The sequence below is a fragment of the Ischnura elegans genome, chromosome 3, assembly GCF_921293095.1.
Source record: "Ischnura elegans chromosome 3, ioIscEleg1.1, whole genome shotgun sequence".
In the NCBI taxonomy this organism is placed as follows: domain Eukaryota; kingdom Metazoa; phylum Arthropoda; class Insecta; order Odonata; family Coenagrionidae; genus Ischnura; species Ischnura elegans.
In genome coordinates, this window is record NC_060248.1 from 15310802 (window position 1) to 15336996 (window position 26195).

The following is a 26195-nucleotide window of genomic DNA, read 5'->3' on the forward strand; positions in this document are numbered from 1 at the left end:
ACCTTGCAATGCAAGGAAGATTAATGCGGCTACTTTCAGACAATATGGCCATCTCTCAATATAGCATGTGCAGTGTGCTCTACAATATGCAATGTGGCTTTGAGCCCATGAATGCAGTGCTAAGGGAAAATTTGGGCCTTGGTAAATGCGAGAGTTAAGTGGAAAGGTACTTTTCATTATGGCATGGTTCATTCTATCCTAAGGAACCACTTATCAGAGCCGATTGCTATTCCAAGTAACGGAATCAATGCCAAATATTGAAAAATCAGATTGTCTGTTAGGCTCTTGGTGATGGGATGTTGAAAATTGTCCTCCCTAAGAAGTTAGCTGTAATTTTCAACTTTGGACAGTGCATGATTTGGAAACCACTCATCACAATTTTTATTGCACTTTCCTTAATCATGATGCTTACATCATATTGTGCTGGCGGTGAAGACATCGCTCCTCAACTACGCGTTCTCTGTTGGGAATGAGACAGTTGCGCATGCCATTGGTGAGCAAATCAAAGGTCAGTCGGGTGACACCTCGCCAGCCAGCCAGCATCACTTTCTGGAAGAATGAGAAACAACACCAAATGGCATATTTGGGATCATTTTTCAGTATTTCATTGTTTTGTGATGCAAGTTATTGTTGTAAAATTTGTTTCTTCTGTGATCTATAAGTGTGTACATGCTGCACACGGTAATAAATCATGTTAATATTTGTACTAAATCTGTAATTTTTGTTTTGGTTGGTGTGTATGAGTCAATTGAAAGAGTCTGTTCTCAGTCTATAACTTCCTTGCTCTGCTACACAGCCTTTCATGCAGGGTGCGCAATTCTTCAATCCTGTATGTACTGGAGCCCTCTGTTCCCCTGATGTTCCTATATTCTTCTTTATGTGTCCCAAGTACTTACCTTTTGGTAGGGTGACTTTTCCATCCATTATGTTCCTCACTGTGTCTTATAGCCTATCCTCCAGCTCCTTGTATGTTATGCTGCTTTCTCTCAGAGAAAACCCAGTGATATGTATGTATAATATTGCCGTGATATGCACTAGCACTGAAACTCACATAATCTATATATATAAAAGAAAGTCGAAAATCATGTTAGTTAGAACACTTATAACTCGAGAAAGGCTATGATTTTAATGAAATTAGGTTCTTTGGATTCATCTCAGCCCCGATATAGGACATTAAAAAAAAGGATAATTTCACAAAAAAAATTCAACTCTCTCTTAGTGATATGTTTTTAGGAGTTAGTAATGCACCTACAATTGATAAGTCAGTCAAAACTACAAATTAAATAATATGATTTGTTTTTACCAATTTAATAACAGAACTTCGAAACAGTATAATATTTTAGTTACAAAATATATTCAAAATATTGAAATAGTATTTTTTAAATTTAATTCTAGCTAATTGGAAGCCCAGCTCGAGTTGACTCTTCACTACTGTGTTTGTAAACAAATCTCCAAGCAATTGTTGACAAACGGTAATGTCCGTGTTCCTTTGGAGTAATCGAGCAGTTAGATTTCACTTCCTCGGACTATTTGCAAATCAGTTTCATCGGAAGGTGAGCTCATCAACAAAGTGTTCCACAATATGATTGATCACCACAAAAATCAAAAATGGTTGATTGAGCGAGCAATTTTGACGGCCTAGAATGAATTCAAATCTTTTAACTGTGTAACAAACGAAGACGATATCACCAACTATCTACCTGAATATTTTAAGTCCTTTGACGTGCCTGGCTTACCGAGGCACGATTCACAGATAAATGTAGGCTCTGTGTTCATGATCTTTTGAAACCTAAACCAACCAAAACTATCCAACGGAACGCGTTTGGTGATTTAAAAAGATAGTGAATGTGATTTACGCAGACTTTACTCAAAGAAAAATTCAAAGATGAGGAAGTTCTCATTCCGAAGATTCCATGCTCCAAACTTATATGCCCTTTTGAGCTTAAACGTATTCAATTTTCAAATCATGTTGCATCAGTAATAACGATTAACAAATCGCATTGTCAGTCTTTCAGTTTTTGTGATGTTTGTGCTCATGTGCTAATGAAAACCCATGATTTTCTCATTGTCAATTAAACGTTGCATGTTTACGAGTCGGTTAACCATCCACTGTATTTCTTCCTTCGCTTCAAGGGCGCAGCTAGGAATTAAGGATAGGGGGGTATTAGGCACAGCTATTAGTTCGGGTCTGTAGGGTATAGAAAACTAGCTAAGATAAGCGAGAGGTGTGGAGCCCTCCCCCAGTCATTTTTAAAGATAAATGGTTCAAAATAGGGGGGTTTGCGGCTGTGTGAATATTTAAATATGTTTTGTTTGTTACTCATCCCTTAGCAGAATTGTTTTTGAGTGTTTGACTTCATTTCGAGGTCACCAACGATTCTGTATGGGTAATTTCATGGCATTAAATATGGATGGTTGCATCGCAGAATGTCGTGGCAGTGATTTTGCACACAAATCATCAAAGTTATTTTGTAATTGGTACTTACTTACCTCATAAAAAATAGAAAATATTAAGAACTATTTTGGAATATGTTTGATGATTCATGCACAAGGGTACTTCTGCAACATTCTGTGATGTGAACCACCTATTAACACGTTGCGTACAGATGGCGAGAATTCTCGTCATTTTTTTTCCCAAACATTCCAGATGGATGACGAAGATTCTCGTCATTTTAGGCGCGTCAACCTAAACAATTTTAAAGTGTACAATACGTATTTGTTAGTACCTTTTCAGTTGTTGTTCGCTGTTCATAATGAATTGATGCATCTTAACGTTTGATTGGGTAAAGTTATATTCTAAAAATTAGCTTTTTAACCATGTTTAAACCAAAGGCATATTTCCACTCTCAACACCTCCACCCAGAATCGGCGTTCCTAGGAATTTAAATACCCTGGTATGCAATGTGTTAAAATTTGAATATAAATTTTTTTCCATATTTACCTCAATTCATGGAGTGTGGTAGCCTAGTGGATAGAGCACTTGACTGTTGATCATAGAGTATCAGGTTCAAATCCTGAGCCATTGCACACCCAAAATAAAAATTCTCGAAAGCCCAAGGAAAGGAGCTGACCCTCACCTGAATGTGTGAGCTTCACTAGCCTGGTTCAGGGTGATCTTTACCTCACCCAACCAAACCAATCTTCGGGTTGAATCACTGAGTGACGTTATGTCATGGAGGAGACCAGCCCTCCCCAAACTTTTTCCCCGGATATACGCGACAGAGAAGAAGGAAATAATAGATTGCCAGCCAAAAATGCGGTCTCAAATCAGTTAAAATTACTCCACTGTCATTATAATGCACCTAGCAGAGGTAGTCGCCCTTTGGAGTACTTAGGGCCTCAGAGCTACCACTTCTGAGTCTGCTGTTACAGTTATCTTGAGTATCGTGCACACTTCTTTTGATTCACTATTTTACTCATAATGCGGAAAATTTTGGCTCACATCTGTCAGGTTTTGCAACGAAAGTTGCTGTACCCATTTTTCAATAGAAATTTGACATGAAGTAGACATTATCATTCCTTTACAAAATATATAACTCAGGAAATTTTCATCACAGTGTAAATTAGAGCTTCATTAAGAATACTAAGAAGAAATCTTGGAACAAAGTTTGGGACCCGGTTTTTCAATCTGAGCTACGCAACGCGGGGCCCTTAGGCTCGGAAGCTGCTGTTGATTATTCAAGATTTTTGAAAATTGATTCTTGGTAATCGTCATTTAAAGCACGGCACATAGTCAGTATTGGCTTAAAATATCTTACTGAGGATATTGCTGGGATAATAGATCGATCGACTTCACCATTTAACACTGTAGATTATAAGGATTAGATATTTTTCGGAACCATTGCACGTATAAGAAATATGCTTTGGGTATTGAAGTATTGTTAAGAGATCAAGTTGGCATGCTATAAAGAGCTTAATAAACAATTTCTGGGAAAGGCAATGAATGACACTCTTTGTCCATCCCCTTCACTTAAATCATCGCCCAGGTGGGTCAAGTGGAAAATGGATTTTAATGACGACGCACATCCCTATGCCGTATTTAATGAGTTCTTCTACATTTTTTTTCCATTTGTCCTAGATTCATCGCTTTGGAAATTTTTAGGGAAAAAGGAAACAAAAATTTTCATGCATTTGAATTCATAATTTATATATTACATATTATAAAACGGTAAATCAAAAGTTGACTTGGGGTAAATTTCACTTTCGGTCATCCAACGTTAACAAATTTAGTGTGGGCAAGATGTGCGATAATTACAAATTTTAATTCAAAGAGCGGAAAAGCATTGGTAAAATGTTTGAAAATTGTATGTCAAATCCGCGCGGGCCAGGTGGCCGGGTCGCGTATACATTGGTTTCTAAATTGACCAATAGATGGAAATTAGTTTCACTTCACCCGAACACCCGAAAAGCACTCTTGCGGCTGCAACTTAAAAAATGTTCACATAGATGGCAGAAGCATAAATTTTGTCGAAAAGATAAAAAAACGCAGTTAACCCGGGAATTTCAATTCTTTGACGTTGGACCAAATATACATATCGCCACGTTACTTTGGAAGCTGATGGCAAATGTAAGTAAATACAGACGATTTCAATATTTGGAAAAATTACTTTATTAATATTGCATAGTTGCAGTTTTTAAAGCTGGAAAAATACATCCTTTAAAAAAATAAAATGTTTTCAACTTGGTATGTTCTTTATATCAATTTTAGTTTTTGCCCCTCCGTCACACTTTCATGTATCTACTGTAGCCTTTACTCGTTCATAATTACGTGTCCTAAGTTAATGATGAATCAGACTTGCATGTATATTTTTTTCTCATTAAGAAATTCATTCTCAGCTCATCAAAGATGTTTTATTCGCTCTACGATGACTACTTTACAACTTTTGCTAGCTCTTCCAAAACGAGTTGAGATGCACCACCAATAGGCAGGTGCCAAATTAAATCATTGATGAGGAAAATGAAAGTACATTTTTACCTTATCACTTCACATAAGGGGTCATAAGTAATCACAGCCGGCTCAATCTATCAACTCGACCTCAGTGACGACTGAGAGAGATGTTTTTTCTTTATAATCGGCAGGAGAATTTCAAGGGCAATGTTAATTAGGGAGGGATTTTTTGTTCAGTCGCAATTGCTGTTAGTGAACTTTCACCCTAAATCTCCCGGTGAATCACGTGGAATACAACTTTATGTCAATCTAGTCATGAGCCGCGGAAGCTGCAGGGAAAAAGCGTTGGAGATCCCAAGAAACTTGTTCAGTGAAAAAATAGAAAATTATTTTGTGACCCCCCCCTCCGCCCGCCCCCACGGCGAAGGCTGTGGGGGCGGAGGGAACACTGGGGGGTCTCCCGCCGACTCAGGAAGGGGGGAGGGAGGAGGGTCAACACTCGGCTCCGACGATCTGAGGTAGTAGGGAGAATGTTCGGCCGGCAATGGATGCACTTGGGGGGGAGGGATGTAGGGAGGCTCCGTGATGCACGATAATTCCCCCTCAGCTGTGTCCCACCCGTCGTCGGACCCGACGGCCGGGGCGGCCACGCCCACTCCCTCGCACTCCCATTCGGCCTCAGAAGTAACAGCGGCGTATTCTGGCGGCGGGGAGGGCGGCGTTGCCCGCTCCTTCCTCGGCCTGCCTGGCCTGCGATCAGCTGTTCCTAAACTAGGAGGGGGGATGGGGCCCCAGACGGCACAGAACCCTCCGTATCTAATTCGTATGTACATAGTACCCATTGACTACGGGGATACTATGCCGCTCCGTCGCTTTTCGTCAATGGATAATTTCCATTCGCGGCCTGTCGACGAAGCGCGTACGAAGCATGTGAATGTCCGCTATGAAGCACGTACGATAGGATACGAAGCGCGCAGGAACACAGCACTCAGGCTAATCTCAATCGATTGGGTCGAAAATTAGATATATCGTAACTCGCACGATCGAAAAATGTATCGAACGCAACACAATCGATAGCTACCAACCGTAGCGAGAATGTTATGAATCATTATGAATTGTAAGTTCTCAATAGGTAAATAATACTATATCATGAATTCTGATTACCATGATACAGTACTATTTACCTATTGAGAACTTACAAAACTTATTCGGCCACTTAAATAACTGCGAAAAATGAGATTCTCAAGGCTAATTCACGCATCCCCAGCATCCAGCATTCCACGGTTTATGAAATTTCTTCACTTGCCCTACCTTCATACAGGGATCACTTAAAAACACGTAATCTCCTTACTTGTAATGCCAACGCTTACCCTTCCCCTTCACGGCCTCTCTCCGTTTCCTTTCTGCTATGCGATCATTATTCGCACACCTTTCCCACATTTCCTTTAATCTGTCCCTTAACCCAGACACCCCGGGGTGCTCTTTCTCTAATACGCCAACTCCGATGCATTGGAAAGGCGATACCATTTGACGTCCAAATACCAATGCATGAGGGGTGAAACCTGTGCTACGATGATAACTACAGTTGTAGGCCGTGACAGCAAAGTCAATATGGCTCCCCCAATCGTTGTTTAGGATCTGCGCAATAGTTCTATGAACTCTCTCCACTCGCCCGTTGCATTCTGGGTGGAAGGGTGACGTCCTCAACTGATTTATTCGTAACAACTTACAGACCTGTCGAAAAAGTTCTGACATGAAATTAGTTCCCTGATCAGTAAGAAGTGTTTCCGGCACTCCGAACCTCAGTATCCACTGCTTCACTAGTGCCACTGAAACGGATTCAGATTTCTGATCTGTTAATGATACCATCACTAAATACCTCGAGAAATGATCAAGTATCGACAAGATATACCTATAACCCTCCTCTGTCTTCGGAAGGGGACCCACAATGTCTATTGCAATAAACTCGAAAGGCCTATTCGCTGCCGGTAGTGCTTGCAATGGGGCCTTGCACCTACCATAAGGGCTCCTCTGACTATAGGCAATGCAGCCCTTTACATGCTTCTTGACATCTCGCGAATAGGATGGCCACCAAAAGTCCCTTTTAACCCTACTTCCTGTTGCATGTACACCTAAATGTCCTGACAGTATATGGTCGTGGCACTGATGGAGCACTTTCTCCCGGCAGCTGCGAGGCACTACTACTCTTTTTCCCGTTGCAGTTTCCTTCCCTATTATACCCCCATCGACCACGAATCCCTCACTTCCTTTCCATTCAATACACTCGGGATCTTTTTCCTGCTCCTTCCAAAAATTTAGAACCTCTTCCACGGATACTTGGCGAATCTTCCTGCTTAAGGCATCCGCATTTGCATGGGTATTACCAGGTTTATGAATTACTTCGTAATCGTACTCGCTCAATTTCAAAGTCCATCTCATTAACCCTTTCACTGCTGTGGACGTACCTAGTACGTCCGCACGGCAGACTGCGGTGGACGTACTTTTTCTTCGTCCCTGCCATGCGGTCAGCACTTTCGCCGAAGCACTCAGAAAGGTTGCTAATCCGGGACGCGGAATCCTCGACCAGCTCACCCAAGCAGGACCGTCTCCTCGACCCTACCAGCGGGGGGCCTCATTCCCGAAAAGTGACCGCTCTGACTGCAATTTGAAAATCAATCAATAATCCGATCATCAGAATATGATTGTCTTTATCGCACTCCTGCCAATCAAGCAATCAAGTACGTCTTTGAAATGTGTTTCTGCGATGAAAAATAATGATTTAGCTAACTTTGATATAATGGCCGTTTTCCGGTGTTCCGCAGCCACGTTTTGTTGCAAAGTTAACAAAATCGTTATTTTTTATCGCAGAGACACGGTTCAAAGACGTACTTGATTGCTTGATTGGCAGGAGTGCGATGAAAACAATCATATTGTGATGATTGGATTTATTGATTGATTTTCAAATTGCAGTCACAGCGGTCACTTTTCCGGAGGTAGGGCCCCCGCCAGTGGCGGATACAGAAAAAACTCAAGGGGGGGGCGCAACATATCTTGAGTTGTCTTTACTTTTATCGTAATAAAAGATGATCAAGCCACAGGCAAAGCATATGAAAATTTATTTAAAGTGATTATAAACATGTAAAAGACAATGCCATCTTATGATATAAAAAAGTTACAATTGTGGTTTTGCAATGTTCGGCAATACAGGCGGACCCGCAAGGGGGGGGGGCGCGCGCCCCCTGCGCCCCCCATCTGTATCCGCCTCTGGCCCCCGCTGGTAGGGCCGATGAGACGGTCCTGCGAGGGTGAGTTCGTCGAGGATAGGGTCGGGGATTAGCGACCCTTCGGAGGGTGTACCACACCCATCCTGGAAGTACCTGCTCCATGGGCCCAGGAAACGCATTTTAACATTTTCGCCGCATGTGAGGAGGTTTCCGGAGACTGAACAGCAGTGAAAGGGTTAACCTGCTACTGGGGTCCTTTAATCCAAAAAGCCAAGTGAGCGCGGCGTGGTCTGTCAAAATGGTAAATTTCCGACCGTAGATGTAACACCGGAAGTGTCCCACCGCCCACGTAATGGCCAAAAGTTCCTTCTCCGTCGTCGTATAATTCACTTCCGGTTTCTTTAATTGCCTCGATGCGAATGCGACCGGGTGCTCCTCATTATTGACCACCTGTGATAGGACGGCACCTATCGCGAAATTACTTGCATCCGTCGATATGATGAAAGGCAAGGAGAAATCTGGATATACCAACACTGGGCTGCTCGTCAACGCCCGTTTTAACCCTTCCACTGCTTCGTCGCACTCCGGAGCCCAAACGAATGCAGTTCCCTTTTTCAGTAACATTGTAAGCGGGCGAGCGAGGATGGCATAATCTTTAATAAATCGACGGTAATAATTAGTCATTCCTTAAAACGATTGTCTCCTTTACCGTCTTGGGAGTGGGGAAGTCCATTACCGCCGAAATCTTACTTGGATCCGGTTGAATTCCCTTTCCGCTGATAATGTGGGCTAGATAGCTTACTTGAGAAAGGGCAAAGTGAAAATTTGTCAATTTCAAGGACAACCTGGCCGACTCGAGCCTCTCAAACACTCGGCCCAACCGCGCTGCATGCTCTTCAATCGACCCGCCAAATACAATAACGTCATCGAGATACACCAAGCACTCTGTGGGGGTCATTCCCCTGAAGACTCCGTCCATCATTCGTTGGAATACACTTGGCGCGTTTCTCAGTCCCATTGGCATACGTTGGTATTCGTATAATCCGCTATTTACAATAAAGGCAGTCTTCTCGCGTGACTCAGGGGCCATGGGAATTTGGTGATAACCCGCCGTTAGATCGAGGGTCGAGAAATACCTACACCCCCCCAAATAGTCCAAGGTTTCCGTAATGTTTGGAAGTGGGTAACATCCGGTTTAGTAATTGCATTTAAAGCACGGTAGTCTATGCAGAACCGGTACTTAGGCTTTCCGTCCTCAGATTTCTTTGGCACGATCACAACGGGTGAGGCCCAAGGGCTGTGACTAGGCGATATTATTCCCCCTTCCAACTGTTCCTTCACAAAATCCTCCACTAAAGGCTTTAAATGATGCGGAGTGCGATAGGGTCTCCGATAAATAAGACGGGCGTCACCTGTAGGAATATGATGCTCTACCAAGTGGGTCGCAGGGGGTGTTCCCGTTAATGAAAACAAATGCCTGTACCTTCCTATTAGGGGATGCATAACAGCTTTTTCCCCCCCCATGCAGGTGCGTCAATTTCCCTTCAATGTCACTATCCGAAAGCTCGCTCAGACTCGTACTCTCCACAGAGCGCACGTTCCTATCGCATGCACCCTCAATATCATCCCCGCAGAATCTTTCATTTGAAACAAAATCTACATCGCTCACTGTCGCCACCACTGTGCCCTTGCCTAGATAAACTCCCATAACACTCCGCATAATTACTCACGCGCACCTTCGCGCTTCCCTCCCCGTCCACTCGACACAAACACCGGGCAACTAAACACTCCTCCATCTCGAGAGCCGGCTCCAGCACGCACTCTTCTCCCTCCGTCCACTCCCGCCCGGGTAAGGGGAGGGATACGAGCTTCGATGAACGGGCTGGGATTACTTCCGCCGCTGGGAGTCGAACCGGCACATCCACACGTGGCCGGCGGCTCCAAGGTCCCTCATGACCCACGAAATCAGGCCCCTTCAGCCCCTCCGACCCCTCCGCCTGTCCCACCGAAGAGTCCGTCGGCAGGATAGCCATTCCGCCCGCCCTCCGCCGCTTCCTTCCGCGCTGCCGCCTTACTCTCCTCCTTGGTTTTCCCGCCCCAGGGCTGTCGAAATTTCTCTCGCCGACCTCTGGCTTCCCTTCCGGGCCGGCCGTCGACGCGTCCCTCGGTCGTTCCCATGACATAATTCCGGGCCCGCCCCCTCTGGCGGTGGAAGCCACGCCCCCCGTCGTAAATCCTCTCACGGACGTCACCGCACAACGCGGCCCCTCTCCAAATGCCTCCTCTGACCGCGGTGCGAATTCCCCGGATCTCGCTCTTCCTCTCTCGGTCAAGGGAATTATTGACCCCCCAATTGAGAGTTCCCCCTTTTTCACGTCAATAACGGCCCCCGTTTCACGAAGGAAGTCAATACCAATAAGGCCTTCATACCCGCCCAAGGTGTCCACTACTTGGGCCCGAAGATTATGCACATCGCTTCCGAACCGTACCGGAAGCACTACCTCTCCGTAATTCCAAATACATCAACTCGTCAGACCCTTTATCCTAAAACGAGACCTACGTAGAACTTGCCCCCCACAGCACTCCTTAGTCACTAGACTCACCTGGGCCCCAGTGTCCACTAACATACGCCGCCTCTTATATTCACACGTGACAATCACCGCTAAGACCTCCATTCCCCCTTCACGGTGCACACATGGAATCAAAGTCTTTACCGGGGGCCTTGGCGGGCGGCCTGATCGGCCCCGGAAACGTTTAAAGACGGCTCAACGCGCCCCCCGACGCGCATTCGCCCCCCACTCGGCAATTCCTCGCCCAATGTCCTTGTCCACCGCAGTTGAAGCACCGCATTCCACCCCTGTTTGCACACTCTCTCGCAAAGTGGCCGGGTTGCCCACAAGCATGACAGACTCCCTCACGCATCGTGAAAACATTTCTCTCTTCCGTCTCCGGATGAGCACTCCTCTCTGCCTCGCGTATACGCACGGCCACATTAACGGCTTCGTCGAAGGTTTCCGGCATCGCGAGACGCGTATGTTCCCCCACTCTGCACGGCAGGCCGTTTAAAAACGCGTCCAAAGCTCTTTCATCCGCTTCGGACTGGCGTATCGCGGCCGCTGCGGCATCTTCCTTCTCCTTCCACGTGTGGCTGTTCAATTCACGAATGCGGTCCGCAAATTCCTCGATCCGCTCCCTGGGTGCCATGCGGACGCCAGCAAGCATCTTTCTGTAGAACCGTCGGTTTTTCACCCCTCGGTACTTTTCTAACAGAGACTTCCGAGCGTCATCGTATGTTTTAACAGCCCCTGCTCTCTCCTTCGCCCGCAGGTGCTCTAGTGCCCCTCCGCGGGTGCGTAGGGTGACCACACTTAGCTTGTCGTCGTCGCTCCAACCACCAAGTTTCGCCACCTGCTCCACTTGAGAGAAGAACGTCTCCACGTTCTCCCCCGCGGCGCCAGAGAAATACTCAATGGAGGATACCATTGAGAATGACTTCCCCGTTATTGGTCCTTCCACCTTCGTGTTATCAGCACGGGCCCGAAAACCTTCGTTCTCTTCCTTGAGAATCCGCAGTTGCGCGGATAGCTCATCCACCGCCTGCTGGAGGTTCATCTCGCGGCCCGATAAGCTGATCCGACCCGTCATTCTTGATTGTTCTCCACCGTTATTTTTGACTTGATATACAGTTGCTTCCCCTAATATTTAGCAAAGATCCCCCACTTCGGACACCAAATGTAAGTCGTCTTCGCCGACGGTAAAGGGGTTCGGGGAAAACAAAGCAGGGAACAAGTTCAAATTCCCACACAAGCAACTTCCTTTATTCAGTCCAAAGCCAGCGATAGCTCTGTTTTGCTGCACAACCCCAACTGCCTCTCCTAGCCCTGCCCAGCCCCACGCCCCTGGGGCCACCGAGAGAGATCATTTCTCAAGCGACTCTCCCGATGACAGCAGGAACGTCCGTTCGAGGCGACCCTCGTCGTCTCGCAGCTTATAATAATCTAAATGTAACCGCGCTTACATTTGGATATTTATTTCAAAGTTAACATGAAATTTCAATAGTAGTAAATATGAAAATTAAATTACTAGCCTGAGTAGCGATTATATCTGAAATACAAGTGCCCTATGCAAGCTCCCTATTCATGTTCTCAAAAGAGCGCCTCTGCCGGCCAAAAACTCAACTTCACGACGTTGGACGGCCTTGCAAACGAACAAGGTATGCCTGGAAACATAAAAAAAAATGACGTCACAGCTCTGAGAATATGGCCACCTCGTGATTCACCGCAATATTAATTTTGCAAATTTTAATATTTTTATATCTCACTTAAAGAGTACCTCTCTTTTCTCAGACTCGGAATTTAGCCTAATTGAGGTTAAATTTTTTTAAAACCAATTCCCAAAAACGTGAAAATACTCTATTCACGAAGCTTATTGACGCCGTTTCGAGGCCGCGCCAGACGGAAAAAAATATCGAGGCGACGCACGGTGCGCGGAAATCGGAAAAAATTAATAAATGACTTTTTTTGAGTTATAAACTTGAAACTTCGCAGGTATGCTCAGAAGTGATTGAAATTTAAGGATATGTACTTCATTTGACAAAGATCCCACCCGTTTCGCCCGCATAAAAACGCCCGACTTCAATTTTCTCTGAAAATCTTCCAAAGTAAGTAGAAGGTGAAGTTATAGGTGGATTCTTGCAGAATAAAAAACCACATAACCTGTTGGCATGGTATTTTTTCTTTAATTTTCCGTTATCTTAAAGAATATCATCGATAAATTCTTACCGTGTTGTTACAAAATGGCGGATACTGTTTTACGTTGAGGTAGAGTTTCAAATGGGTTTTCGGCAAAGTCACGCGGAGTTACTTATATGAGAACATTTTTTGAAGATTTCTTGGGGTGTTTGTGCAGTTATCATTGAAATAAGTTTGCGACGCCGGAAATTACATTGATTTTTCGATCGCGCGGCAGAGTTCGTCTCCGCGAGTCGGGAGTTGGATTAGCCGCGACGCGGTAAGATTATTGAAACTGTATGGGTTATAACGCTCAGCATTCACCGTTTTTATGTTTTTCTTCAAGACACCGATTTTAAATGGTCTATGGTTTTTCAGCCGAGGTGAGTGCACGTTTCATTGAAGTTTATTTCGTTTTCTTTGGATACGATCTAAGACCATGCTTCTAAGCCTCGAAAAAGTGAGTTGTTTTCCTGGGACTCATACAAAAAGACCTACCAAAAAGATACCAGCTGAGACTCATACCTTATTTACTCTCCGATCCCTGAACCCCAGAATTCTACTGCGAAAACGGTCGTTTTATGACACCTCTGGGGTCTGGTTGCTGTGATAACCACAGTTAAATATTTACATCAGTTATAACTAACTGCTCCCTGTGTGACTATATACAAATGCCAGTGGAGGAGTAGATTTTTCAAAGATTGCATCTTGCATGCCAGAGCATTTTCAGGAGGGCGTTTGGAACACATCATTATGATCATAGCATAATATGACAAGCCGCCATTACAATGAATACTTACCATAAATGCTAACGTGATTGGACAACTTTGTGTTTACCTCTTAATTCTCTCTGCTGCTCCATCGTGGCTGATGTTTCATATTTATTTAATATTATTTTATTGTTATACATTTCATTTTCTAAAATCAAGTAAGTGATTTTGATGGGTGGTTACAAAATGCTAATGGTACAAATTATGGCATAACATAAATTATAACATTACAGTATTTTACAACAAACTTGGGCATTGCCCCAAAATTGAGCCATGAACCTCATTTAATAACTTACAAAAGATAAATACAATAGATCCTTGCTATAGTATCTATTCGTCGTCAAGTCTTGTCAATAAATTATTATTATTCAATACATTTATAAGTGACAATGTGGCAGACATAGTGAAATAAAAATCATCTGGAACTATCTTCTTCCGTGATGCCTTGTGATGTGGTATTCGTCCGAAACTTTAGGGATGCCGATATAACCCCCAAAGAGACCACCGTATCCTCATCAGGGCTGGTGAATACTTGACGAAGAGTATCCGCTGTGTTGTCTGGCGATGTGCTCTCGTTGTACTTTGCACTGTTGGTACAGCCAATTTCATGGTGATGTTGCTTGTGAGGTGCTGTATTTTCATAGAGCGGAATTAGTTTACTACATTATAAAACTTCTGTATTTTTGAAAAAAACTAATCTATTTTATCATAGCCTAACCAACAAGGCTCAGGTAATTGAGATAATTTACAATATATATTTGATTTCAATGGCTGAGAACAGTTCCCACAAGTTCTCATTGCCAAAGCAATTGTTTTATGACCACATGCGCATTTTTCAGGAAGTAAATGAACATTTATTAAGCGATTGAATTGTATATGCTCTCAACAAATAGATTTAATAATTTCAGAAGAGAGACAAGATGCTGCTGAAGAAAGGTAGAAAGTAGAGAAATAAATGGTACCTAATGGAAAGATGAAATTTAGAATGATTTAATAAAGTAGGTTTTATGCTATTTCGAATTGGAATTTCAAGTATTAGATACGTGTTATCGTATTTTGCCTAGGTCGAGAAGAAATTTTCTTTCAGAAACATGTGGCAGATATTAACTTCGGCGATATTGTGAATGTTGGATTAATTTTGTCATGAGCCAGATGGCTACCTTACGTGTGATTCTAATTTGACTTGATGTACATTGAAGACCAATGGACCTCAAGTCATATTAGAATGACATGATGACCAATGAAATGTCAATTCAAACGTGTGAAAGGAAGTTACTCTAAATTTTAAGATTAAGTAGACCTCAGATAGTATGGGTATCATGGAAGACTACCTGAAATTATAATTTGATGAAAACAAAGATTTCTCCTCATCCGTCCGCCTTCCCAACGGCCATCACCCGCTCATTCCAGGAACACGCCGACTTATCTCTGTCCCCCAATACCATCGCAAGCCGCGCTCTCCTGGACTTGGGCCACAGAAGTTCTTTCGGTTGGACATGGGGAGATAGCTGGTCCACTTTGGCGACCAATGACTCGGATGCAGGATCTGGGGAAGAGAGAAAGCGATCGGTGGCTCTGCGCCCGCCAGCCCTTCCGTTCTTTTGGACGCTGAGTGCAGTTCCAATGTTCTAGTGCATGGGTCGTATGAGTAATCCGGAAGGATACTGCACGCAGCGGACAGCTCCACGCCCTCCTTACCACAAGCTCAGTCATCTGCGAACACAAGTAGTCAGTTTAAGACGAGTAGTAAGCCTCATTAGCAAGATCACAGCCATTGATTCTCACCCTTAGTGAGAACTGTGGAGTGGAAGAACGAAATTTGATGAATGCGAATTGAAGTTTCTTGTCCTTTATACTGATAAAAGACAAATACTTAAAAATCAACTTTGGCCAAGGTTGAGACGGATAACATATGACACCTGAAACAAAGTTACATCCAAAGCCTTTGAGGCATAAAAAGTCACCAAGCAAACCAAGAAAATTCATGCGATCCTGAAACAATCGAAATATTATTCTACTCTGTTTTGGAACAAAAAAGACGTGTTACTTTTGGATTTCATTCTGCCGGGATTAACGATAATTGCAAATGCTTGGTCGATTGCGCGGAGCCATTCAAAATAAAATAAGAGACGTGCTGAATTCTGGAAGTGTTCTGATACATGACAACGCCCGTCAAAGCGCTGGTGCAAGCCAACTGTTTTTTGAGCAATTTCAATGGGGCGTGTACGATCACCCTCTGTGCAGTAATGAACTTGCGATTTTTGACTCGTATACTTCGCCAGAGTGAAAATTTGGCAAGGAGGGAAACGTTTTAAAGCGGACGATTACATTCTGGATATCGGTGAAATTCATTGAAAGACATTCGCAGCAACGATTCATGAAGAACAACCATTGCCGAGGCCATTGCGTCAAAAATGAAGCGAAAGTGTACTTAATATTATACTTATTAGCGATGAAATGATTTTCATTCGATCACCCCCCCCCCCTCGTTGTATTCTTGACCCATTGGAGATAAAAAAACAGCCCTTGGAAATAAAAAAGAACATAAAAAAACAATACTCAGAACAGAAAATTAAATCAGGAAGGTAAAAAGAAGACAGAAAATACTGAATAGAAATGAAAAATATTCAGGTCAAATATATTAGCCATAACATCTTAACTATCAATAGTTGAGGTGGTTGGTTGGTTGGTCGCACCAACCTCCACCCAGGTATAAAAATTATGCAATAAATGAAAGCGGTGATAGCATAAGATAAGTTACGTATTACAGTTCTGATAGCACAGTTCATGCTAGGAAAATGATGTAAGATTCGGATGAAGGTTAATCCCGTGATACTTAAAAGGTGAGTTGAAAATTTAAAGATTACTATAATAATCGAATTAGGACTTGTCATGAAAAACATTCATCACATGTTTCTTTGGTCTATAATGATTAAGAACTTCTCCTTGGTGTTTATGTTTGGTAATAGGATACATAAAAACGTGAAACAAAATGTATAAACATAAAAACTTAAGAAGGTACCGTGTTACCATATCTAATTATGCAGGCGATTCAACAGAAAATACTGCATGTTCAAATTCTTCTACATAAGCATAACACTCTGCGAGCCACTGTTTGGCAGGGGGTGATAAATCACCAACTTGCAGCATGAAAGAGGACAACCGCATGCACACCGCACGGTCATTGTAATATAACGCATAATAGCAAAATATACGTCCATATTCATGTGATTTGGTTCAAATATTCACGCTTTAACTCGTACTTGTAAAATCATTGCTTTAACACAGCTAAATTAACATAAGAGCTCACTCTGCGAGTATTCGCAGTAAAACGAACCTTGCGACCAAAGTACGTGACGTCACGAGATGAATGTAGAGGGTCTCTTTTGTGGCGCCCTGACTCCCCTTTCCCCATCCCCTCTTCTTCTCCTTCAATACCTCCCCTTAACTACCAGCTCTCCACCCTACAACGCGCCAACCAAACCCCTCCCGAAGGCCTTCGCGATGTACTGGGACTCGAAATCAGGCCGACAATTTTGACTCTACCTTTGGTCTCTCTGTGCACGGCAACCTCCCCTGACATCCTAAGTGATTCCCCGCCCTCCATTACCTCTCAGCACTGGTAGTAATAAGCTGTGCGTCACTTTGCGTGGGCTTTCCTCCTCATTCTAACATACCTAGTGAAGTTTTAGTCTCACAGCAGTTCGGTTAGGGTAAGAAGGTGTATCCTCCGTCGCTTAAGTGTAAGGGTGAGTCCTATTCTCGTAAATAACCTTTTAATCCATGATAATCTATAAATTTAATCATAATTGTTTATAATTTTTGATCAAGAAGGGAAAATTCTTTCGCAAATTATTTGGTCACAATTATTGGAGTTTTCGTACCCACATCCTTGGTTTTGACTACATATTCCTTTCGATTATAATGATTAAGAACTATTCCGTTCATCAGTTCCAAATTTTTAGTGCTTCAGCTTAAAGCTGCTTCTTGTTCTTTTTACAGTTTACGAAAGGTGGAGTGAACAATTCAATTAATCCAGTGAATGACACTGCAATCCTATAATGAAGCTGTCAACGATCTCTTAAAGCCTTTGCCTCAACGCAAGGATAATTATAATTGGTTCTTCATCACGATAGAAGCAGTGTGCATGTCTCTTGGAATTGTGTGAAGTTTCCAAAATGTGTTACTCATCGGCTAAAGAGTGAGGTGAAAGTGTCTAGGGTTCATCAAATAATTCATTGTCAGTGTTGTGTTCACTGTGAAGTGCAGGTGAATATAAGTGTTTTGAAGAGTCGCTGTTGTAAAACTGAGCTCTGTCGCCGATTGACCCGGTAACAAGTAAAAGGTAGGGAGTCTTCTCCTCTTGCAGTTTTATTCAACGTGGAGGCTAAACAGTTTTTGCAGAAAGTAATTTTTTAAATTGATTAATTTCCATTTTTTTCTTATGGGAAGGAAAAGTCTTGGCCCAATTCGTGGTGTCTCTTTGAGAATGAGAAATACTCTTGGAATGTTGGAGCTATCGGTTTTTGTATTATAGCAGGATTAATAAAAAAGGATTTTCAGATTGGTTCAATAGGTAGGTATAATTGCCCTAGTATTGCCTTTCGCTATCGCGTGACCTGGGCACATATTTTCACAGGTTCGACTAAGTGGATTTAAGATGTCTAGGATGAATATTCGTAATGCTCGTATAAAACTTCGCAATGCTCTAATACTTTAATATTGCACCCTATAATGATACTGTACTGATGCGCCATTCCTGACAGTTTTGAATATATGTAAAGTGTCTGAAGGTGCAAGCAGTGTCGTGTAGACAAAGTTCTAAAAATAGTATTTGTTCAGTTTAAACAGGGTCCGATAGAAAAGAACAACTGAATCACCTCTTAGGAAGAGTGTGTAAACGTGGGAAACGTGTTTGGTTGGGAGAAGTAGATAAGCTTCTTTTCCTCTTCCCACTGCGCTGTTAACACATGAACGTGCAAATGTAAGTGATCCCTCGGATCAACTAATAATTAATTAATTTAGTGAATAATTTACTTGAATAGTTTACGGAGAAATCGAAACAGATTGAGAGGTGAAGTAAACCACGATACCCTTCTTGTTGTACTGCCATAACTCGTGAGTTGCGAAAGAATATTCAAGGAAATCGACCGTATATTTTGTCGACTTACCTTGTGTTTAAAAGTTACGGCTGACAATACGTATCTCTTTAGCTTTTGTTGACTTCGACCATTATCATTAAATTACACAATACTGATAAGTTACACATTCAAAGATATTCTCATGCAGAAACGCGTTCATTATAAATCCACAAACTCATTTAGTATCAATTTGTCAATTGAAATTTCCCTCTAGCAAAGGTGACCAAGCTAATACCAATGAGCTTGGCTTGTGCTGAAGCTGAAATTCATTGATTTTTACCGTACAGCTTCTTCTTGAAACTTGAAAGGATGTAAGTGACGAATCATTGTGGCTTCGAGGACCTGTTGCGAAATCTCCTTCACTCAACCTCTCTAAATACTGAACTTCTAATAGGCATGCCTGGTGGCGCAAAGAAGTGGCGCCTAAAATCCGCAATAATTCTAATTCACAATGGTTTTATTTCGGGGAAAATTAAAGCAAAATTTGTATTAATTTAAAATATGTTTAAACCTACTCAAGAAGCCAGTTTTTGTGCCTTCAATGAAGAATAAAATTTGCCATATCAAAGATAATGAATTTGAGTCGTTCAAAACTGATTAATTCTTATGATGATATCATAACGGCATGACTTACCTTGATTAAGATTCGACGATTAAGACCAAGAATGCTGTCTATCTTCACGGAAAGAAATCATTTTTATGCGTCGGTCCTTATGCTCTCGTTGAAGTAATAACTTCCGCTGGTGACTTAGGTATTCAGTTGGTTCGTAATGAACCATTTAGCAATTTCTTTGTATAAAGAAAACGTCATCAGGTTACTCCACCCGGACATGGCTTAAGTTGAGCTTTGCTATCAGGGAAACGAATCTGCGAATGGCCAGAAAAAATAAACACTACTTTGCTATTATTATATTTCAATCAGGAGCTATTAAATTGATCGGCGTGCACATGAAAGTATAATGACATAATTATTTAGGCTTAGCGGCACCATTTTGAGGCCAAGAAAGGTGTGATTGCTACTTAAGCCATTATTAATGAAAAATTCTACAAAAATGCAGGCAAGTTAGTATCTGTAGCATAGTGAAAGAAGATGATCTTAATTAGTGACATGTTAATGCTTGTGGGTAATAATGAGTTAAATTACTTTCTCGGTTCACTATTACATAAACATTACTTGTGCTCACTTACCTCAGTCAATACCGCTACATTTCCTCGTAGTATTTCCGTTGATATGCAGCTTGTAGTAATCGCTCTCCATCCTCGTTTCCGCATAATGAGGCGGTGACTTCAACGGACGGAAAAACCGGATGAAACAGTCCAGGAAATAAAATTAACAATTTAAAACAATGAGAAGTGTGACTTTGCCGAAAGGACGGTTGGTGAGGGTATGGGGTGCGCTTTCTTCGTAAGTAGTGGGAGGGGGTGGTGCTGCTTTGGGGACCACAGTTGAATGCGGACCGTTGATGTACTGCTTTTCGTAATGCGATGACGTGTTTTGCAAACGTACCCAATGACCTTCGCAGATGACTAGAAAATTCTAGAACATTGATCACGTGTGGTTTGACCGTTGGCCACTTAAGAAATTCCGCGCTATTTTTGTATAACAGCGGCACCAAATGAACGAATCTCATTGGTTAATCCTATTATTGATTTTCCATTGGGATATATTTTATTATTTATAATACAGAAAATGACCGTAGTTATTGATGTATTTTATTGGATAAAATTTCAAATGACCTTTACGATATCCAGCTGTTTTTAAATAGAATTATCGATGCCTAAATAATAAATCGGTTCGAAATTATCGTGACGTCACAGGCACACGTCACATGACTGACGAAGTTTCGGAACATCCCCTCCCTTCGTTTCTGGACTTCAGTTCGCGGCAAGCTGTCTTGGGGTTAAGAGGTGAGTACCTTAACTGCTTCTTTGGTGAATCCTTTTCATATTGTATACAATCCACTTAAAACTTATTATCTGAATTGTAAGATACTTCGCAAATCGCATTTCACATTCCAACTTTTATTACCACGTGTGAAATTGCCTCGAAGTTAATATTAGTTCACAGTAGTTTTTTTTTAAAGAACGCTAGTGATAGGGAAGTATCCTCATCGATTAATACCGTCCTGTTTCTACTATCTTTCTTGCGATCTAAGAATGCTTTACAGATTTTGTGAAAAGTATGTCGGCAATGGACTAAATTCCGTGTTTTATTTGTTTCCAGAGCTAATATTCGATCATTGAACGCGTTGGCCCCTTGACTGAATTGATTTTTTTTCGAATGTAATAAGTGTAAATTATTGAAATGAAATTCCTTTATGAAGTGCCAACTTTTGAAATGAGTAAGTAACCTGTGAGTAGTTTTATCTTTACCTATATCGTGTTTATTAGAAGATCAAAGATAACGACGTGATTGTAGGAATTATGATCCTAACGGCAATCCGGTAGCTTACTTCTCGTACTCAACCAGATTAGTTCCTTTTTTGACGAAGGTCAAACTGATGAATTATATCGCTGTGACTTTTAAAAATTAAGTATTAAAAGTAGACGTGGAACTGTGTATTTCATTCAAGCCAAGTTGCTTCGTTGCTGATTGTGAAAGAACCTGTAATTTCAAAATGAAGCCCCTATCCGCGATTTCTTCAGTTGCAAGTCAGGAACACTAATTTATCATTTAAAAATTTTCCCTAATTGGTGCCTGAATGGCGAGTAATTCCGCATAATTAAAGTTTCTACGAGGCATTTTAAAAAGTCCTTGCTATTTAAGCTTCGGAAATTGCAATCTACTTAATTCGTTAAGACATGCATCTGCCACTCCGAAACCGCTCCGCATTTATTGTTCATATGATTTTGATGTAGAGGAAAAATAATAGAACATTGGCGATCATAATTTGATTTACAGCACCTCAATTGGCCCTTTCTTTTTTCCACTTATTTCACCTTTTGGTCGTTAGTAAGATAATTTGTTAAACACATAATTTCACCATAATCCTTAAGTTAGGCTCCATGTATAGTGTTAACTTTTGTAGCGTGAATATTGCCAGCCATTAATGCGAACTTTTTTTTCAGGTCCTCGAATAATATTGGGTTACCGGATCAGTGCCGTGAAACGGTTGGGGTTGAATGGGGTTTCAAGGAAGAGGAAGACAGAAGAAATTTGGTGAGTCAATAGCAATCACTTCAGTTGATAAGTCTTTGAATATTCCCAAACACAGATCTTCTGCTTCTCTTTTCTCTATTATTAGCTATATAAGAACTTAATCTTGTGCGTTGCGCAAAAATTAACTTATTCTGTGTTAATTTTTGGGACGATATTTCATCATTTACTATTTTATAATAGTTTTTTATGCTAGGAATCCTCAGCTGTTAACTGGTATGAACCTCCGTGACTGTGAAGGCAACTAGGATGAATGAAAGTTGCTATAATTTTACGTAGTCCACGTGAATTTTGAGAGGTTACATTTTAATATTTAATCATGTCACGGTGAGAGCGATGGAACATCTCAAATGCTCTTTAATTACTTCATTTCTGGTTTTTAAAATACGAAATCAGGGATCTTACTTTTCCGCTCTTAAAATCTACTGTTAAGTCGTCCGTCGAGGATTCATCAGGCCATGAAGATCAGTTTCTTAAGTTATGTTCGATTACGATGGTGTGTATTCTGCTTGAAGTATTGACTAGGCTTTCTATTCTCTCCCACTCTTCTAAGGAATCCCGTAGTCCTCACTCGATCGATCTATTTAATTTTCATATAGCCGAATACCAATCAGTTTTTGCATTACTGTCATTGCCCATGATTCATTGCCATAGAGAAGTATACTCGAATTGTAGGTTCTGATAGGAGGTTTCCGAACTTCATGATAAAATTTCCTTCTTTAATAAGCAAATTGATGCAATATTTTTTCTGAAAGCTTCTCTTCGCCTTGGCTATTCTATTGATTATATCTCTCTTGTTTCTACACCGGGTTATCCTTCTTCCGAAATATTTAAACTGGCAGACCTCTTCCATTGTTTATTTCCCTAGTTTTATACTATTCTTATATTCCTGTCGTTTGCTACACCCTAGTATTTGATGTATGATTCTCAGATGGCATTGGTCGTTGTTCTGCCCATCTTCACTAGTATGTTTTTCTATTTTACAAATATTATAAGCGTGTGATGATTTCTCCTCGTGGATATTCATCCATGTAAACTCTCAGTACTATCTTTGATGTAATCGGTGCCTTTTTAGTTGTAAACTATCACAATTATATATGAAATAACACTACCTCAGATCACTTGACTTTGCTCGTAAATATTGATCCTTCAAAGGTTAGCCCTATAAAATATCACTCAGACTTGTTTAAAAAAAATGAATTGTGGATCATTCACATGTCATTGTTCAACATTGTTTAATTAACTTCATTCAAAATTCTAAGCATGGAATTCCAATCCACTCTACTGCTGCGTCAAATTCTTCATGGAAGAAGAAGGGTAAAGGAATTTGGTGAGAAACTGGTCGACCTCGTCCAATGTTTGTCTCCATATTTTAATGCTCTTTTTTTGCTACACTCTAATATTTAATATTCGATGTCCATTTAAATTGATTTCGTACTTAGTCATCGTCCTATACACGTCTCATACAGATAGTCAATCCATCTCTTCACTTTTATTAATCATCGGTCATAAGTTCACCGTTTTTGTCACTTACAGTATTCATCTTACGCTCATTGTTTGAAGAGGTTCCCCTTGCGTGCCTCTACTTTTCCACGCGCACGATGTTTTTGTATTCCCGACCAAGTTTCTCTGGTCTCCCTGGATTCATGACAAATATCTTTCCTTATTCTCGTTTAGCACTCCTCAGCTTAAGCACTCTACTTACTTTATTGGTGCCTTCAGTGAGATTAAAGACTTTTTGCGTGATCCATTCTGATGATTTTCCTTCTCCCAAGAACTTCTTCAGCTGCTTCCATTAGGCCACTTATCATTATCTCGCGACTCTCTTCATCTGATTTCTCGTACACATCCGATGCTATTTTGTTTTTCTCTGCCTCCTGAAATTACACTTAAGTTTTATTTAATTTCAACTTGCCAAATGCTTTTCATCGCTTTCTTATTTTTTTATTTTTTTTTGGGAACATAATATCGCAATGGGACTGGGAATGGATAGCCTCGGTCTTTTATATCCCAAGGTAATTAAAGAAGAAAAGGAATTTCTCAAATGGCCGTATAATTCTCCCTGCTCGTCCACCTTGCAAGTCGAAAAATTTTGCTGCGTTGGTGTGCGGGAAGGGGGAGAAATTCCCCGCAGGGACCAAACACCAGCCTCTCAACCGGAAGGCCCAAACAACACACACACTCACACAATCACTCACTCAAACATACACAACAAGATCCTTTGTGGGGCTGTAGGGACCTCCGCTAAGGATTCTTGCTCCACAGAAAACCGGGAATCTTCACAGGATGGGCCTGTTAAAGACAGCCAGTGATCCGTGGAAACACATTCACTCGATAAGCAGTCACTCACCTGTGGATGGCTTCAATGTTCCGGGAGAAAAGGCTTGCTCCAAAAGAGCGTCGTCGGGGGAGTTCGGCAAGGGGGACGAGGAAAACACACGTATACGTATTTCGGCTACAAAGTAGCCCTCTTCAGCGTGCTGAAGGAAGAACCAAAGTCACTTACAACTCAAGGTTGAAAGTGACTTTGATAAAATTCGTCTTAATAGCAGTTTGATTCTGAAATCAGCCTGATTTTTCGCAAAATTTTAAACTTTAGAGCTCGGGCGGCAGTGGTTAATATTATCCGATTTGAAAAAAATTTTGTGTGCGAGATCCTTGTATCATTTTGCAACTTTCCCGCATAGGGCAAATGTGATCAGGAAAAAAAACCTTTTTTCGGCCCACCCTAACTTACAGTGCTTATCATTCTGCGCCACCCCACCTTTCTACCAGCAAAAAGGGTCTCATTAATGTAAACAAGTATTATCGTTTTCAATAATATGCAGACACCCACCAGTCCCATTTTATTGATGGGGCCGTGTCGGTGATCACTTACTGGGTTGGCACTCAATGCAAGCTGCTTCCTTTGCCTTTACGTCGCCGACGAGGTCGGACGCGGATGAAGCGCGGACGATGTGTCCTGGTACCTGATCCCGGATTTCGAGGGTACGGCCTATGTCCCCGCTTTGTTGGGTCCCGATAAGAGTTCGCGTAGCTTAGACTGGCATAAAAGGACAACGAAAAGGATATTTGCGGCATTCGTTCGTTTGCGTAGGAAAATATGTGACGAAAACTCTGCTTTCGTCTTCCGTGTCAAAAACCTTCCGGGCTAATATTTACTTTGTTAGTAGCGAAAGGGTTAATTAGATGTGGCGCTTAGGAGGGGCGAGGGGGTCAAGCCGATCGTCACCCCATCTTACGTGGGGGACCAGTGGGTCCTTGCAAGTATCACGTAATTTTTCAATAAAAATGATTAAACATTTTTAAAAATAAATCTAACGAATGAAGGTTAAATTAACCTTTTTACATTAAAAATACGCATTTAGTTCTGTCGCGATAATAACGCATGGTTATGGGTCATGGTTTTAAGTTATTGAGTTTTCATTTTACCACTAAGATAACCCGTGAAATATAGAAATAAGGTTCACTTGACTGTCTCCTTTGTTTCCAGTATCAATTTCAACGATTTATGCGAAGAGATAAAGACATTTTTACATAAATAGTAGCTGACCCGGCGATCTTCGTACCGACAAACATTCAATGAACTTATAGTTTAGTTGCACCATATATAATTAAAGAGCGGCTGTATCGTTTTAATCATATTTGATTTATTATAAATTAAATGAGAAAATATTGATGAAATAAAAATGATACGCATTCAGTTGTTGGCTATATGTGTTATTAACCGTAAAAAAATGTTTTTAGGTCCAAGTCCTTAGTGTAAACTTGGCTCGTTCACGGGGCAGGTTAACGCAACGCTAGACCGACGCTTGACTGATGCTCAAAATAGTGTAAGAAAAGCCCCTATGAAGCAGCATTCGTATCAAATGACTTTAAGCGCGCCAGTAATAGTATCTCTGTTTGGAAAAAATGCACTGCGTAAACGTGCTGCATGCTTAAACGCACCACGGTGTGCCCTACACATTCGGGTTTAATGTCTTGCGTCAAGCGCCTTCTGATAAACAACAGTTTTAGCTTTGTTATCAGGCGCAAGATAAAGCGAATGAAGCTAAATAAAAATAGCAAAGCGAAGCAGGGACGCATCGAGGGGGTCTTTTGGGGGGGTTTTAACCCCCAAAAAAGAATGTTTTTATAAAACATTTGGTTATTAATATTATGGGGACGGATGAGTCACAAAATATTTAACTGTTCACGCAGCCGCAAGACCTACCATTTTGAACCTTCTATCCTAAAAAATGTCTGGGGAGGGCCCCCACACGTCTCGCTTTCCTTGGCGAGTTTT

The 26195-nt window shown here is 41.7% G+C and overlaps 2 protein-coding genes and 1 long non-coding RNA gene across 3 annotated transcripts in view; 1 reads left to right on the forward strand and 2 right to left on the reverse strand.

Annotated features, from left to right (window-relative positions):
- The window catches only part of LOC124155485 (WD repeat-containing protein 11-like), a 32587-nt gene extending 31876 nt beyond the window's left edge, over positions 1-711 (forward strand). The window contains exon 24 of the mRNA XM_046529327.1: positions 413-711. Within this exon, the coding sequence (XP_046385283.1) occupies positions 413-561 (149 nt within the window). The 3' untranslated portion in view covers positions 562-711. The remainder of the gene's footprint in view (positions 1-412) is intronic.
- A 10155-nt stretch (positions 712-10866) lies between these two features.
- Positions 10867-11757, reverse strand: LOC124154919. Its single transcript, XM_046528692.1, has one exon. The coding sequence runs from the start codon at positions 11755-11757 to the stop codon at positions 10867-10869; it is 891 nt and encodes a 296-aa protein (XP_046384648.1).
- Positions 11758-13791: 2034 nt separating this feature from the next.
- Positions 13792-19616, reverse strand: LOC124154963. Its single transcript, XR_006864064.1, has 3 exons — positions 19388-19616; positions 14944-15158; positions 13792-14242 (listed from the first exon to the last, which is right to left on the reverse strand). It is a non-coding gene; the product is annotated as an uncharacterized LOC124154963 (long non-coding RNA).
- Positions 19617-26195: the final 6579 nt, after the last annotated feature.